This window comes from Mugil cephalus, chromosome 18 (assembly GCF_022458985.1).
Source record: "Mugil cephalus isolate CIBA_MC_2020 chromosome 18, CIBA_Mcephalus_1.1, whole genome shotgun sequence".
Lineage (NCBI taxonomy): Eukaryota > Metazoa > Chordata > Actinopteri > Mugiliformes > Mugilidae > Mugil > Mugil cephalus.
In genome coordinates, this window is record NC_061787.1 from 12,529,808 (window position 1) to 12,544,430 (window position 14,623).

Genomic DNA, 14,623 nt, shown 5'->3' on the forward strand with positions numbered 1-14,623 from the left:
GTCTGAGAACATGCAGCCGATGTTTCCACGCAGTCAGTCAAGTCATTTATTTAGTGGGAAAAACAAACTGTCTCAGGACACTTGACAGCATACAAGTGCGCTCACTGGGAAATGCATTTCCTTGTATGTTTGCGCCCATAAACATAGCAAATAAAGCTGATTTGATTTTGATGTGATTTGATCCACTTATGTGGGTTTTGTCTGGGTGCTCTGGCTTCCTAAATGTCCCACTGTCCAAAGACAGATTCTGATCCGGATTTAGTTTATTTGCGATTTGCAGAATTAACACAGGGCTGACAGTGCAAGGTGGATGAGGGAACTGGTCAGCTCAGACGTAAAGACCAAGAGCAAAAACTAAACAACAGTATAATACTAAACTTTCAGATAAGTTATGTGTTCAGGATCCAGAGTCTGGTAGAAACTGTCCTTCAGTCTTTTAGTGCATGTAGCCAACTTCCTATACTGTCTGAATGTTAGTCTAATTGGTGATTCTAAAATGGCCAAAGTGCCTCTGAGTGTAAGTGGTTGTTTGGCAGCCTGTCCAGGGTGTACCCCCCTCTATCGCCAAAGCCACCCTTAAGCAAATGACAAGCTGAAACGCAAACACCAGCTCATACTTCTACCTAAACTGCCTAAACTGCACCACTGTTTAACAGTTGCGCACTTTTGTCAACGTGCCGGTAATCTCAGCTGAAGCGGTGCTCGTTCACTGTGCCAAACAAACCTCCAGAGTCTGTATGATTCTCTCCAAATCTTCTCGCCGACCTCCGTCCCTGGCGGAGTCGTACCTTTCTTCGTAGATCTAGGCCAGGTCTTCTGTCTGTGCTCTGGCCTAGATTAGCTTCTATACAGGGACTCCATCTGCGACCGAAGAGACACCGAAAGCACATGGGCCCGCCGCCCGCGTCTCCTTGAGAGAAACTAATTGTGACAGAGGCTGTGTTACTTTTGAAAAGATGCTGCGTTTGCTGGAGAAACTTGTACCGAGCAAATTTGTCACTGTGTACTAAATGTCACATGGCTGAGACCCAGTGTAAAGCAAAAATAATGCTGTAGTAAATTCCTAATGATGGTAGAGGAGTTCTTTTTTTGTGTGTGTGGCTTATGCCCCTTCTCACACTGAGAAGAAAAACTTCAACATTCAGCAATCGTAGACAGCTATGAGTTCCTGCTGTGCGCGGTTTCATCATTTGAGTGCTCGCAGTGAATATTTGTTGGAGGAGTGTTCACAAACCGATACCATGATACCTGCTTGAGGCCAAGAGATTCTGTAATCCTTGAGATAACAGAGTGAGCCTTTTTTTCTGTAATAGCCTGGGATTGATTTCAGCGTGGCATTAAGGCTATAACATTTTAAAATTCCTGCCCTGAGAGTGTCCCCGCCCTACCCCGCTCACCGTGGGTACTGATGATCTATTATTCTCTGTAATGAAAGAGTTGACCTTCAGTTATCTTGAAAGCCCGGAAGGCCTGGGGAGGGGAGCGTCAAAGTCAAAATCCAGTCCCGACGTTTGCCATCTTATCAGAAACTGAAAAGACTTATTTTTTTTCCCCCCTTTCTGTAGCTTTAACAAAAGCGCTGGTTTCCCTCTAATCAGAAAGTTCCAATGTGAATGTTTGTCCTGATCTCTTGTGTGTGTGTTCTGACTAGAAGGCTGATCTCGCCAGTGATATCATGACTCCTGTCTTTCCCAGTTCTCCCACCTCTTATGTTGCGTTCCACTTAAACTACAACACTCAAGTTTTCTGGTGCATGTGTTTTTAAGAATATCCAGAACAGATTATTAATTTTAAACAAATGCCCTGTATGAACGGTGCCTGTTCGAATCAGCTACACTCAGATGTCCTAAAGACAGGCAGGGATTCACTGTCAAGGCCCTCCAGTAAGACGGCAGGGATTGTCTCAGGTGTTTTGGCATTCCTTGATTTGATTTCAGCGTATTTTGTCTCTTTGTTGTTCTTATAGATCTTCATTTTTGAGAACAACATCTACTATCGGTCTAAGGTTGAGAGCCGCTCCATTCGCCTGGTCTCCACCGGCAAAGAGAATGTCATCTTCAACGGGCTCAGTGATTGGCTGTATGAAGGTAAGAAACACTGGCATTGAAGTTGGACATTTTTAGAGTTTTTTGTGAAATATCTGTCTGTTGGATGTGTAACCAAAACCAAGACATGGAGTCATGCTAAGCAAAGCTAACTCCACTTAAAAAAATACGACCTCTCTCTTCTACTTAGACCAACTTTTATTCAACCTAAGTACACAAAAACCTCTTGCATACCCACAGAGACGTTAATTAAGAAATTAGAATCCAACAGAGGCGAGCATAGGTCACCCACTGCTGCTTTAAAACTCATAAAAGAAAGACTTCAGGATGTTACTATTCCTGGCCAAGAAATAGCCCTATAAAACTTTAGTTTTCATATGGAATAAAGTTTCAGATATTTTGTCCCTGCCTGATTTGCCCACACACTTATAAGCGATTTAAGAACATCACAGAATTTTGGGGGCGCCAAAAAAAATTCAAAACATGATTTTGATAAAGAAGTCAGACAGTTGCTGTGTTTCCATTAGCCCTACAAATGCGCAAAACCCAAATATCGTACTGGTAGTTGAAACACCTACATTCTGAAACACCTCTCAAATATCACTAAAACACTTTCACGCTCTCATGAGGTGGTTTTTCAGACGTATCGGTTTAACAGTTAACAGTTTAACACAAAAGTGCAATGGAAACACTTTTCCCGCAATTCCCCATCACCAGCGTCACTTGAGGTGACCCAGGGGGTCATGTGACCAGTTCTTTTAGAGTCCATTTCCTCAAAGTGAAGTCTCGCAAAGATGGGACTTGACGGGAGTTACAGTTCATTCGCAAAACACCTTTCAATGGAAACACGTGCAAAGCGCAATTGTACTTTATTGTTATTTCAGAAACATCACTTTTATTTTGCGAAAAAGCTAGTGATTGACATTTTACCATTATTCTTGTGAGCAACTGTCTTCTGATTTCATGTTCCACATGGCATGGATCTTTGAATATCAGTATACAGTGAAACGAGAAGTTGGACGCGTGTAGCCTGTCCACTGCAGCTGTTCATCTAACAGCTCACTGCGGCTGCTCGTCCTTCTTGTCACCAAGTTAATCTGCTCTCAGGAAGGACAACACTGTCAGTTGTCACATTTCTGACGATGATAGTGGTAATCACTACATTCCCTGATAAAACACAGCGCGTTTGCTTTATGATTGAATTCAGCAGTTATACATGTGAAATGCTGCAAGAAGTGTTCAGTTTGCATCAACAGAACTCATAAATATGATGACAATTTACCATTCAGGATTCACATCCAGATATCTATTCATAGAGATTACATTAGCAATAACGAAACACAGCTTTTTCTTTGTGATGTTGCCACAGGCACACTTTCATAATATTACAAATGCAGCATGTACTGCTATGCATTCATTAGGCTCAGTAACCAGCGTGTTAGCTCATTTGCTGATAGATATTGATTTAACATAATAATCTTCGAGACTGCCACTTTAAACAACTTGACGCTAAATCGATTTTCTCATCTTACTCTCAGCCGACGAAGTGCGTAGCGCATATAGGCTGATGGATACGGAAAACATGCGCCCTCTTCCTGTCCTGTCACTTCTCCCCCGTCCCATCACTCTAATTTGAGCAATCTGAGAGTAAAAACATGAGGTGGTACGACTCCCCAGTGTCTGAAACTACATTAGCATTTTAATATGTACCACTTGGTTACCTGCAGGTAAATTAAAGCTGGATACTCTGTCACGTTTCTTTACATAGCCCTGAAAATGAATGAATGTTCTGCATGGGCTGATTTGCATTCATTGAGCGGAGGTGAACACTGAGATACAGATGTCACAGCGCTCTCCAAGCGTCAACACCACCGATCAAAGCTCACCTGTGTGCCTGACAGCGTAAACCGGGACGGGGACTGTGTTAGCATTCAGCCAATGAATTTATATCTGCTGCAATGGGCGCTCCCTCTGCTCCAGTGGAACGGCGTTTTAATAACAGCGAGAGGGAGACGGGAAGCAGCAGATGCAGAGATAGCAGATAAAGAGACGCGCCCCCGAATCCTCGAATAACCCTAAGAAATGTCTGTTTGACAATGTAAACGGCTGCCACCTTTGAGTCCTCCGAGATGCTTTGACATACACACGTTATCTGAGGTCACCAGGGCTTCGGGACAAGAGCTGCAGAATGTTTTTTTTTTTTTTTTATTTACTCCCGCAGCTCCGCTTATCTCTGCATTAACCAGGCTGAAATTTAAAACCATGTCCAACAATTCTAAGGCGCTCAAACATTAATCAGAGCCTTACCGCAGCGTCTGACCCCCTGACTCATATTTATTAGCTGCTGAAGGCCTGGTAATTTATGCTCATCATTTATTGACCACATGAATCTTTGCAATCACGGAGAGATAAAACACAGGTTCGGCTCGGTAATGCTGAAATAAAAGTGAATCATAGAACAATAGAAGTGCGTTTTGTGCTTCAAGTAGAAGAACAGCAGAGCTACATCACACACTTCAAGTGGCTGTAAAAATGTTTACTGATGAAAAAAAAACTGTATAAATATGGACAACGTCACATTTTTTTGTGTGGGGTAAACATTCAGTGACAACTTTTAAAATTCCATTCTTCTTTTCTGTTGTTTCGGGCCAGGTATACATACTGTATATATCCTAGTATTTTATCTTGTGTCCATGCAAACAGTTATATTGTCATCTCTAATCAGAAAGATTTCTGATAGACCGTGGTAAACGTGGACCTCACCGCTGCTCTCGTGGCCAAATGAAACCAAATCTCCACAACCAGGGTCCAAAATCTGGTGCAAAGCTCATGCCCTCAGGAAGGCGTTTTAAAGCTCCACCTAGGAAAACAAATCGTTATTTCAGATCTTTTATCCCCTCTGCTATTAGACTTTTAAATCTAAATCCGTCCATGTGGGAATGAACCCCTGATTTCTTATCCAAGCACTTTTAATACATACTTTTAATGAGTACTTTTTACGATATTGTTCATTTTCTGTTAACACACCTAGCGGTTGTGCGTTCTTGGGAGACGTACGTGCATGTAATCTCTGATAGTGTTAGTGTGGTTTGTGTTATTATTGTTGCATGTTGAGTGTTGGTTGCCGTCTATGTAGGCATGGGCACTGCTTATTTCTTTAAAACTGAATTGCCTTTGGGGCAAATGAAACCTGAAAGCCTGAAACCAGAAGAGTGTAGACGGTAGAATAATGCCCCTGGTTATAGGCGTTTAACAGTCACTGTGACTTCTATGTGTGTGCCAATGTTGCTAATTTAATTTTAGCTGGGTTTATGTCTTTACTTTTATCAACGCTCCAAAGGTCCTTTACACTCCTATTTGTGATAAAACCCCAACTGAATACGTAGGCCTGTAAACAGATTTGACCTTAGCCAAGTGGTGATGCATGCATCTGCAGGGGAGCTCAGGAGCAGTGCCAGGTTGTGTAATGTTTACATTCATCAGAGTGAGCGTGAGTCTGAAGATTTTCCATGCTAATGACTCAGGCTCTCCTCTGGCCAAGGTCAAGCTGAGACTCAGGTTCGGCGCCGAGGAGAAATGAGGTCTTAAGCTCTGCCTGTCACTGTGCGGCAGATTTCGAGCCGAAGGGTGAAAGGTTGGCGAATAATCTCCCAGGCTTGAATATCCTCTGGCTCGCACCGCCGTGTTAATCTGGGAATGTGCGTGTTTGCGGAACAGAAAGAAAGAGATGGGAGAAAGGAGGAAAAATAAAAACAAAATAAATAAATAAAAATGAGGAGACGCAGCCAAGAGCCCTATCGGCGGTTTGTGTACAGTCCAAAACGCCTCAGGAGAGTCTCGAGTGCTCTGTCATCTGTCTCCTGTCTGATTATTGAGGCTGCGCTGATACCGACACGTCCTGCAGTGTGACGCGGCCCGAGGAAACAGCTGTTTATTGGGCTCTGGCGCGCTGAGATAAAAACCCGGCGCCGCTTTGATTCGAGTCGCGCTCAGCCCCATAGATATTTGGCTTGATGACGGTTTGGAGAGGCTTGTTCGCGGGGTTGTTTGTGTTTATCGCTCTGTTTGTGTCGGGGCCTGCGGGCCACGGGGTAACCACATAATCAACACTTGTGCACTGCAAAAGGAGAGATTAATAAACGGGAATGAAAATGTTGGTTTTAGTGTGGTGTGAATACAAGCTGGGGCCGATGATAGAAGGACTTTTGTGGAACTTTCTTGGTGAATCAGAGACGTGCTATGTGTGGATTATCACACAAACATAGGAGAGGGGAAGTCGGTATCTTTCAGCCCTCTCAGCACAAGGGTAACTGGCGTGTGGGATAAGCATACACAACCGTGATGGACTGGAAGTGAAATCGTGTCATTTTGAGCATGGCTGGCTAGTTAAAAGACTAGATCGGACCAATCAGGCGCAAGACAGGAGAAGTGACCCATCTTGTGATGATCCAATATTCATATAATATTCTGCTGGGGAATTTTTGGTTCTGGCATTCGTGTGGATGTTAGGATGTTACTTGGACATGTACCACCCAACTAGACCACCCAAGGACACCCTCAGAAGGCCCATGTCCATTCCCTGATGAGTCCCAACTGTTTTAAAGGAAGCAAGACATGAAGTCCTACACAGTATTAAGCAGGTGGCCACAATGTTATGCCTAAGAGGCAGGTTTTTTTTATGTCACAAGGATTTAATTTGTGCGAAAACACCACTTTAGGAGCAGTCCTGGAACAAGATTCAATGCAGATGGATACAAATACACTGTGTCACGTACATTTAAGCGCGGTGGCAGTCAACGTGGGAGGGAGCGCAGAAGAGGCTGCTGTTTCTAGAGGGGGTAAAAAAATAAAGAAATAAATCCCGCGGCTTGTGTTTCCCAGGATGCAGTGGTGTCTTTCATCGCCGTGACAGTCGTGACAATATGTCAAAACAAACCCCTGTTCCTCTAACTTCAGCGCAGTGTCTCGCTCACTTCTTCCTGACAAAAAAAAAAACAGCATATTCTTGCAGGTTATCGTCTGTATTCTAAGAAAAAGCTGCATCCGCTACTATAGCTACAGCTCTTTCTAATGGGGAACAACGGGTTTCGCTAAATTAAACTTCTTTACGGGCAAAACAAAAAACAAAAAAGACCCCCTGAAACTGATGTAGGTTGATGCAACCAGAGCCTCTTCTATATCCATAAAACTCACTAGCACTGTCTTTCATATTTAAAAGCAGTCACCTCTGCTGCCTAAATGGAACAGAAATATGAAATACGCATGGTTCAAAATATAAAAGTAGGTTTTGTCCTTTAGTTATTAACATCTGTAAATGAATCCTTCACTCTGCGGCATTACTGTTATTGTTACTCCTTTTTTTTCTCTGCTTAGACGGTGGAATAACAATTTCCTCCTGCGTCATCTAAGAACCTTTTCACAAACTTTAGATGAGGATTTTTTATTTAGACGCTCAGTAAAATCTCACCTCTCCGTCATGTGCCTCTCTGCTAATGCTTAATTATCACTTGCACTGTATTCACAGCCGACGCAGCGCTAACTCTACTGTATTTATAGTAGCAGCTGTTTGACGTGCTTTTTGTGACGCTTTGCTCGTCCTGTTTGCCTCTCAGCGAGAGACTGATGAGCGTGCGTCAAGTTTCACATTAAATGGGATTTGGCTAAATGATACGTTTTCAAAAATCTGTTAACGGGGCCTTTATTTGCCCGGGGACAGCTCTCCGAAGGCTTCATTCTTACTGGCACTAGTTAGTGGGCTGCGGGATTGATGCGAACGTTGCTCCCGATAAAACGACACCACCGGATTATAAATGACAAGAAAAGAAGAGGAAAGTAGGTGGGTTAAAATCTTAGAATTAGTAGTCTGGTCTGAAAGGTTGACAGTTGAAAGAATAAAAGCCACATTTCTGAATCTCCTGCACAGCTGTTGGACTTCAAAGTTTTATCATGAGTCAATTCTGCCCCCTGTTGGAAGCATGGGGTGGGGTTTTTTATGTTTTTGTTTTTGTTTTCTGTAGGCCTTAATCTTCTTCTAAATAGATTCACAGTGCTATTATTATACTTGACATATAACTAATATTTGCAGGAACTTATCTTTGCATTTCGTTAATAGTTACAAGTAAACTAAATGCAACCTGGAACGTTTCATTTATTTTTTTCTCATTAGTCTCCCTGAATCTGTCACCTGGTGCTCATTATTTCCCACTGGCCACTTGACTCATGGTATCTCATGCATTAACAATGGCCTCCACTCAGTGAATAATGTAGCCTGCACAGCAGGACGGAGAACACGGGACGAAGAGATGAGCGCCCGACAGCTCACCTTGGGAATCACCTCAATGAGAGAAAAAAAAAAAAAAAAGGAAAGGGACACCGTCTCATTACTTAAGAAAGAAAGTGAGAGTTAGCTCATTAAAAGTGGGTCGCTTACACCTTCTTCTCCCATGATTGCTTTCCCTTTCTCCTTTGTTTCCGCGCTCATATTAGGACACATCTAGAAACTTTCTCCTTGACTAGCCAAGGTGACTCGGCGTCCCAGAGTGGATCCGACAGCCCGGCGGTTCCACTCCACGCGTTTTTTTTTAAGCTGCCACCGGCAAAATCAGCAGGCGGCAGTGGAAACCGGCCATGCAGGAAATCATTATTTTATTCTTTTGGTTTTTCTTCCGTCCTTTTGGAGATGCTCTTTAATGCCGCGCTGCTCATTATCAGACAGGGAGATCCAATCATTCCCCACTGAGCGCTACCAGCAGGGTGCGAGCGGACTCACCGAGAACGCTGAGAGAGCAAAGACTAAGTGGACTAAGTGCGGCCATTAGCCCCGTTTCTTCTCTCGTCGCTTAAACAAAGACGTCTTTAATTATTAAACAGTGTCCAGCGTCGGAAAGAATTGCGCGAGAGAACAAAAGCACATCAGCATCTGTACCGAGAGTGTTTGACAAATGACGCTGCATATCAAGTATTTCCACAGAGCGTGCACAGTTAATGAAAATGCTAATTGGTAGTCGATGTCTGTTAATTCCCCACAGCCGGCACCCAGTCTCAGAGATAAACAGCATTAATGAAAATTTAATTGCAAAAGTAGAAACAAATGTAGCTGGCGGCAGGCTGCAACAATGAGCCGAGCGGTTTCGGATGCCGTCTGCGTTGTCGCCACAGACTTAATAATGGAGTAAGATTGTCAAGGCTATGCTTCACGGTGTCAGAAAGTTCCCTCAGCGAGATTTTGTTTGCATAATTCCTTCATGAGTCACGGTGTGTTGACAGGAGCGTTTGTTGTTCGCGCCGCGACGGAGACGGAGGACCCGGGCCGCCCTCGTCCCCCCGTTGTTTTTCCGTCTGCCTGTCGAACACGAGCGCGTGTGATTGCCGCATTATTTTATCCAGACTCACCTGCGCACAGAAGGACACAAGGGAACCCTCCAGGTCAAAAGTCTGAAATGAGTTTGCAGCTGAAAGTGGCGGACGCGGGCAGTAACGACCCACAAACTCAAGTTCTCTGCCGGGTTGCGCGGCGCCGCTGTGAGAAATTGCTTTTTGGTTCATTTCTAGAAACCGCGGCTCCACGAGTTCTATTTTTGGTCGTTGCGTTGCTGCGCTGGGATTAAAAGCCGTAGTAATTTCTGACCTCAGCATTTGGTACTACGTGTGGTTTTGTGTGTAGGTTTAAGAGAAAGAGACAGAGTGAGTGAGAAAGCAGGGAGGGGAGTGCTTGGTATTTCACTCCAGCTTTGCCAGATTAGGGAGGTTTGTATCCATTTAGGCGGGATTCACACCTTAAAAAGCTGAGAGACAAAAGGATCATCCAGCTGAATTCCCACCTTTCTGATGCAGTTTCAACACAAACATTAAAAAAACATGAAGATGATGCAGCACTGTTACATTAAAAGGCATTTCTTCTTTCTGTAGTACATAGTGTTTTGCCAGTTGAGTGTCTATTGCTTGGGAAGGTTCGGAAATCCCAGTGTCTAAGTAACATCCACGTGAACGCCAATTCCCAGCAGAACATTGTACTGCCACAGGATAATCAATGTTATTTACTTCTCCTGTCACTGGTTTTAATGTCATACCTGATCTGTATCTTTGACTTTCGGATTTAAAAATGAAATCAAATGTGCAGGAATTTCAATTAAAACAACAGTGTATCTCATAGCTGTGGTGGAGTGAAGACTCTCACCTCCTCTAGCTACTTCACTGGCACAACTTGTGGGTTTTTCAAAATGAGTATATTATATCACGTTTGATTTCAATGAATTATGCATGTTTTACTATGTCTCTAAGCGCCTAATAATAAGCTGCTGCACTGCACTGTGTCCGTCTGTATTGGCTGCGGCTCAGACACATACTGTCATCCACTTTGATCTCCTTGTAGACATTATCAGACTCTTGTGTGTCTGTGTCAGGCTGCAATACCTGCTGGGGGTGGCTGCTGCCATCAGCATTGCTCTGGGCTGGGGGTGCCGGGTCTGGTCTAGTTGGGTGGTACGTGTCTAAGTAATATCCCCATGAATGAATGCCAGGTCTAAAAGTTTCCCAGCAGAACACAGTATTGTCACAAGATGATTAATGTTATTTACTGCTCCTGTCATAATGTTGTGCTCGGTCAGTGTGTTTCACCAGAACACGTGTTTAATTCTACAAAGGGTTTGATGTTGTCCGCTTGCAGCTATGTGTCCTTGCTGATTGTGATTAATGGCTGTTTTGTTCTCTCTCTTCTCCAGAGGAGATTTTCCAGTCCCACATTGCCCACTGGTGGTCTCCAGATGGAGCCAGGTTAGCATACGCCACCATCAACGACACTCTGGTGCCCAAGATGGAGCTGCCAATGTTTACAGGCACTGCGTACCCAATGGGGAAAGAGTACCATTACCCTAAGGTACACGTGTATTTATTTAGGTACACTGTTCTGATACATTTGGAATGGTTTTAATTGTGTTTCCACAAGGCAACAACTTCTCTAACATAAAGTTTCCTATGAAGAAATTGGATTTCGTTTTTCATTTCACGTAGCTCGGTTTTCTCCATTTACTTCCCTTCCTGTCCAGGCTGGTGAGGAAAACCCGGTCATCACTCTGTATGTCGTGAACCTTAACGGCCCCCTGCACACCATCGAGATGAGGAGACCCGACGATCCAAGAATAGGGTGAGTCGGTCTCTCAGGCAAACGATGCACGTCTTACTTGTGATGGATTTGGCCCTGATTTATGTGTAAAATAAAGTTGATGTTTAATATATTTAGAAAAAAAATGGTCGTCCTTTGATGCGGCACCTACAGATGTGGATGATATAGTATGAATATATAGTGACGCTGCAGCCGAAACAGCTCTGTCTTTCATTCCTCTGTCCAAAACGCCTTTGGCAAACTGTGCTCAGATCTTTCCAAAGGCTTTTCTTGGTATCCAGGTCGCATTTGTCCAATTTCTTTCTGACTGAAGACACAGAACTTTGACACCAACGGTTACAATCACCTGCGGATCTTGTAATGAAAGCCGATGGGCCTTGGAGACGTCTTATTTGTTCCGTTGTTGGGTTGATTAAGTGGCCAGTTGTTGACAAAAATCGGCCATTGTTTGAAGTCATCATCCACTTCTTGATTATTCCTCTGCACAGCGGAATGATTTCTTTCAACTAATGTGGAAACAATTTGGGGATCTGATCTTTCAATTATGTTTTTTTTTTAACGAATGCTGCTGTCATTATGCAAATCCTGCAATGGGACTAAATACTATTTATCTGTTGATAGTTGAACTTAACACAGCCCTGTGTCCAGCTCCACAAAGTTTAATGCCTCCATTTAGTCTGTTCAAATATACGCACTGTGCATACGTCCATTTTTTATTCTTTCCTCCATGTCCTTCTTCATATGCTGCTCCAATATTTCCATTTCTCTGCTAGATATAATTAACGTCTCACCCTCATCTAGTTAATGTTAGATAATTTGCAATTAGCAAATGTAAGTATTTTACACATTTTTTTTTACCTTTTTCATTTACTTTTATCTCCCTGAGCCAGTCATTTGCTCATAATCCACAGACACAGAGCTTCATGAACCAAGCTAACCGCTGAATCCGTTCTCTGTGTTTGTCAGTGAGTACTACGTGACCATGGTGAAATGGGCCACCACCACCAAACTGGCCATCAACTGGCTGAACAGAGCTCAGAACATCTCCATACTGACGCTGTGTGAGGCCACTACAGGAGTGTGCACTAAGGTATGTCTGTTGCCGTTGCACATTATAGAGGACGTGCTGAGCGTATCAAAGCCCGGTCTCCATGTGCCGACTGTCAAACTGTTTTCACAGAAACACGAGGATGAAAGTGAGGGCTGGCTTCACAGGCAGGTGAGAGTGGCAACACACATCTAAATTATATCTGGAGTGCACCGTTAAGGCTTTGAATTATTTTCCTTTGTAGTCGTCATTAAGTTATAATCACTGTTTACTTGCAGGAATTATAGATCAGTGTAGCGCGATAATTAACAGTTGTAGACTTCTGTGCTGTCTTTTGTAAACCACAATCATTTTTCTACTATTTGATCGCCACTTGTTAAGATAAAATGTAACTATCCTATTCTGTTTCTTCAGAATGAGAAACCCCTGTTTTCCAAAGATGGTCTGAAGCTGTTCTTCACGCGGGCCATTCCTCAAGGAGGCAGGGGCAAGTTCTTCCACATCTCCATGTCCATCTCCCAGGTGAGAGGAGATTTATGTGCATGTAGTTTGCATGGCTTGGTGGAACATTTTATGCATCCAAATCTGCATTAATTTTGACTAATTTTGACATTTGACTTACAGTTAAAAATAAATATTATTCCGCCGCTTCTGTCCTCCCAAAGCCCAACACCAGCACAGACACGCTGCAGTCCATCACGTCTGGAGACTGGGATGTCACTCAAGTCCTGGCCTACAACGAGGACAGCCAGTTGATGTGAGTATGCACAGACCATCATTACCAACAGTCAAAACACCCAACAGTGTTACACTAACTAGTACCCATTTACATTTAGTCTAAGTAAGAATGTTCTTTTTGCTAAACAGCAACAATCCCAGCACAGACATCCAGACCATAATTAGGTCATTTAAAATTTTCAGCACATATTAAATGTGATCTATACCTCCTTTCTAGCATCAGTGTTATATTCTCAAACTGTCAGTGCGTTTACATGCAGAGCTTAATCGAGCTATGCTTTCTGACTACAGTCCTTGTCCCAGTTTACATGCAACAGAGAAAATCGAATAGCTCACGCGAACATGTTCTCCTCCTCCACACTAGGTGGTGATATGTGTCTTGTTAATACCATGTTAATACCATGTTAATACAATCCGTTTTCCGGTTGATCTGTTACATCATATAATAAACAAGAGTCGTTCATGGGGCAGACCGGCATTTCAAACAACAACCATAGGGATAATAGTACATTTTTTAATCTCATACGTGATGTTCGCGCTACTTCTGGTGCAGATAAGATGCGCACTATCCTTCAGACGGTTCTTCTACCGACTCTGTTTACCTTCTTCTTCTGCAATCTGCTTTCTTGGATGTTTTTGTTCCGGGATCACACGCCAGCCGTATACATGCAGAAAATAGCATGTATACTCATCCCCATTTCATCTCACTCCCACAGTTCAGGCCACGAAGCAACTGGGAACACGAGTTTCACTTGTACACACCTTAATCAGAACACACAGGTGTGTACATATAGGAGTTCACTCTTTAGTTCTCAGAGTTGTAACCGTTCAAAAAACCCAAAAACCTCTTCACCTGCAGAGTGGATAAATTGTTGTAGTTCTGTCCTAAAATAATTCATCCCACTTTTTTAACCCCATCATTCATTTATGAAACATCTATTCTGACTGTGAGGTCAGTGCTTGTGCGTTCCAGGTATTTTATTTCCACTCCCCAAGCTGACCAGGGAACCACCATCTACCAAGTTCACAGAAAAAAGAAGAGCAAACATAGTCTGTGTTGTTTTTGTGCAACTGTGCTTCACTGATAGAGGTTACAGGTTTCTTTCTTACGTCGATACAGATACTTTTTGAGCACCGAAGACGGTCCAAAGCGGAGACATCTGTACAGGTATTGATTCTAATCCCATAGTAGTTGCTGTCTTTAATTCAAATGAAAACGTTAATGTGAATGTGTTTGTCTCTGTAGCGCTGACACCTTTGGATCATTTAACCGCCGCTGCCTGTCGTGCGCCTTGTCCGACAGCTGTGGCTACATCAGCGGCTCCTTCAGCCACAACATGAGCTACTTCCTGCTCAGCTGCCGAGGTAGCTAACACGGCATCTCTGACCGCTCGCTATCCATTTCACAAAGACACATGGGAGTCTGTTGTAGAGTGTTCGTGCACAAAGTCAGAGAGGGTGTATCCAAGGACACCGGCTACTACTGTGACGGCACAGCACGCTATCTGCTAAATGGTCAGCTAAGACGCACACAATTAGGAAGCTGTTAATAATAACCCTTTAAAGAAAAAAGTGAGGATCATAAATGCATGAGCGCACATGCAACACAGTATGTGTATATAGGTCGCATACGATTTAGTTTTTCTGAAGGTTTCAGGGGTGCCTAAGATT

The 14,623-nt window shown here is 43.3% G+C and overlaps 1 protein-coding gene across 6 annotated transcripts in view; it reads left to right on the plus strand.

Moving 5' to 3' along the window:
* Window positions 1-14,623, plus strand: part of dpp6a (dipeptidyl-peptidase 6a) — a 197,707-nt gene that overhangs the window by 171,435 nt on the left and 11,649 nt on the right. For all 6 annotated transcript variants that reach the window (XM_047568430.1, XM_047568432.1, XM_047568433.1 and 3 more), the window contains 9 exons: window positions 1,967-2,087; window positions 10,766-10,920; window positions 11,090-11,187; window positions 12,133-12,256; window positions 12,347-12,385; window positions 12,629-12,736; window positions 12,880-12,971; window positions 14,073-14,120; window positions 14,199-14,317. In XM_047568430.1, coding sequence (XP_047424386.1) covers window positions 1,967-2,087; window positions 10,766-10,920; window positions 11,090-11,187; window positions 12,133-12,256; window positions 12,347-12,385; window positions 12,629-12,736; window positions 12,880-12,971; window positions 14,073-14,120; window positions 14,199-14,317 — 904 coding nt within the window. The remainder of the gene's footprint in view (window positions 1-1,966; window positions 2,088-10,765; window positions 10,921-11,089; window positions 11,188-12,132; window positions 12,257-12,346; window positions 12,386-12,628; window positions 12,737-12,879; window positions 12,972-14,072; window positions 14,121-14,198; window positions 14,318-14,623) is intronic.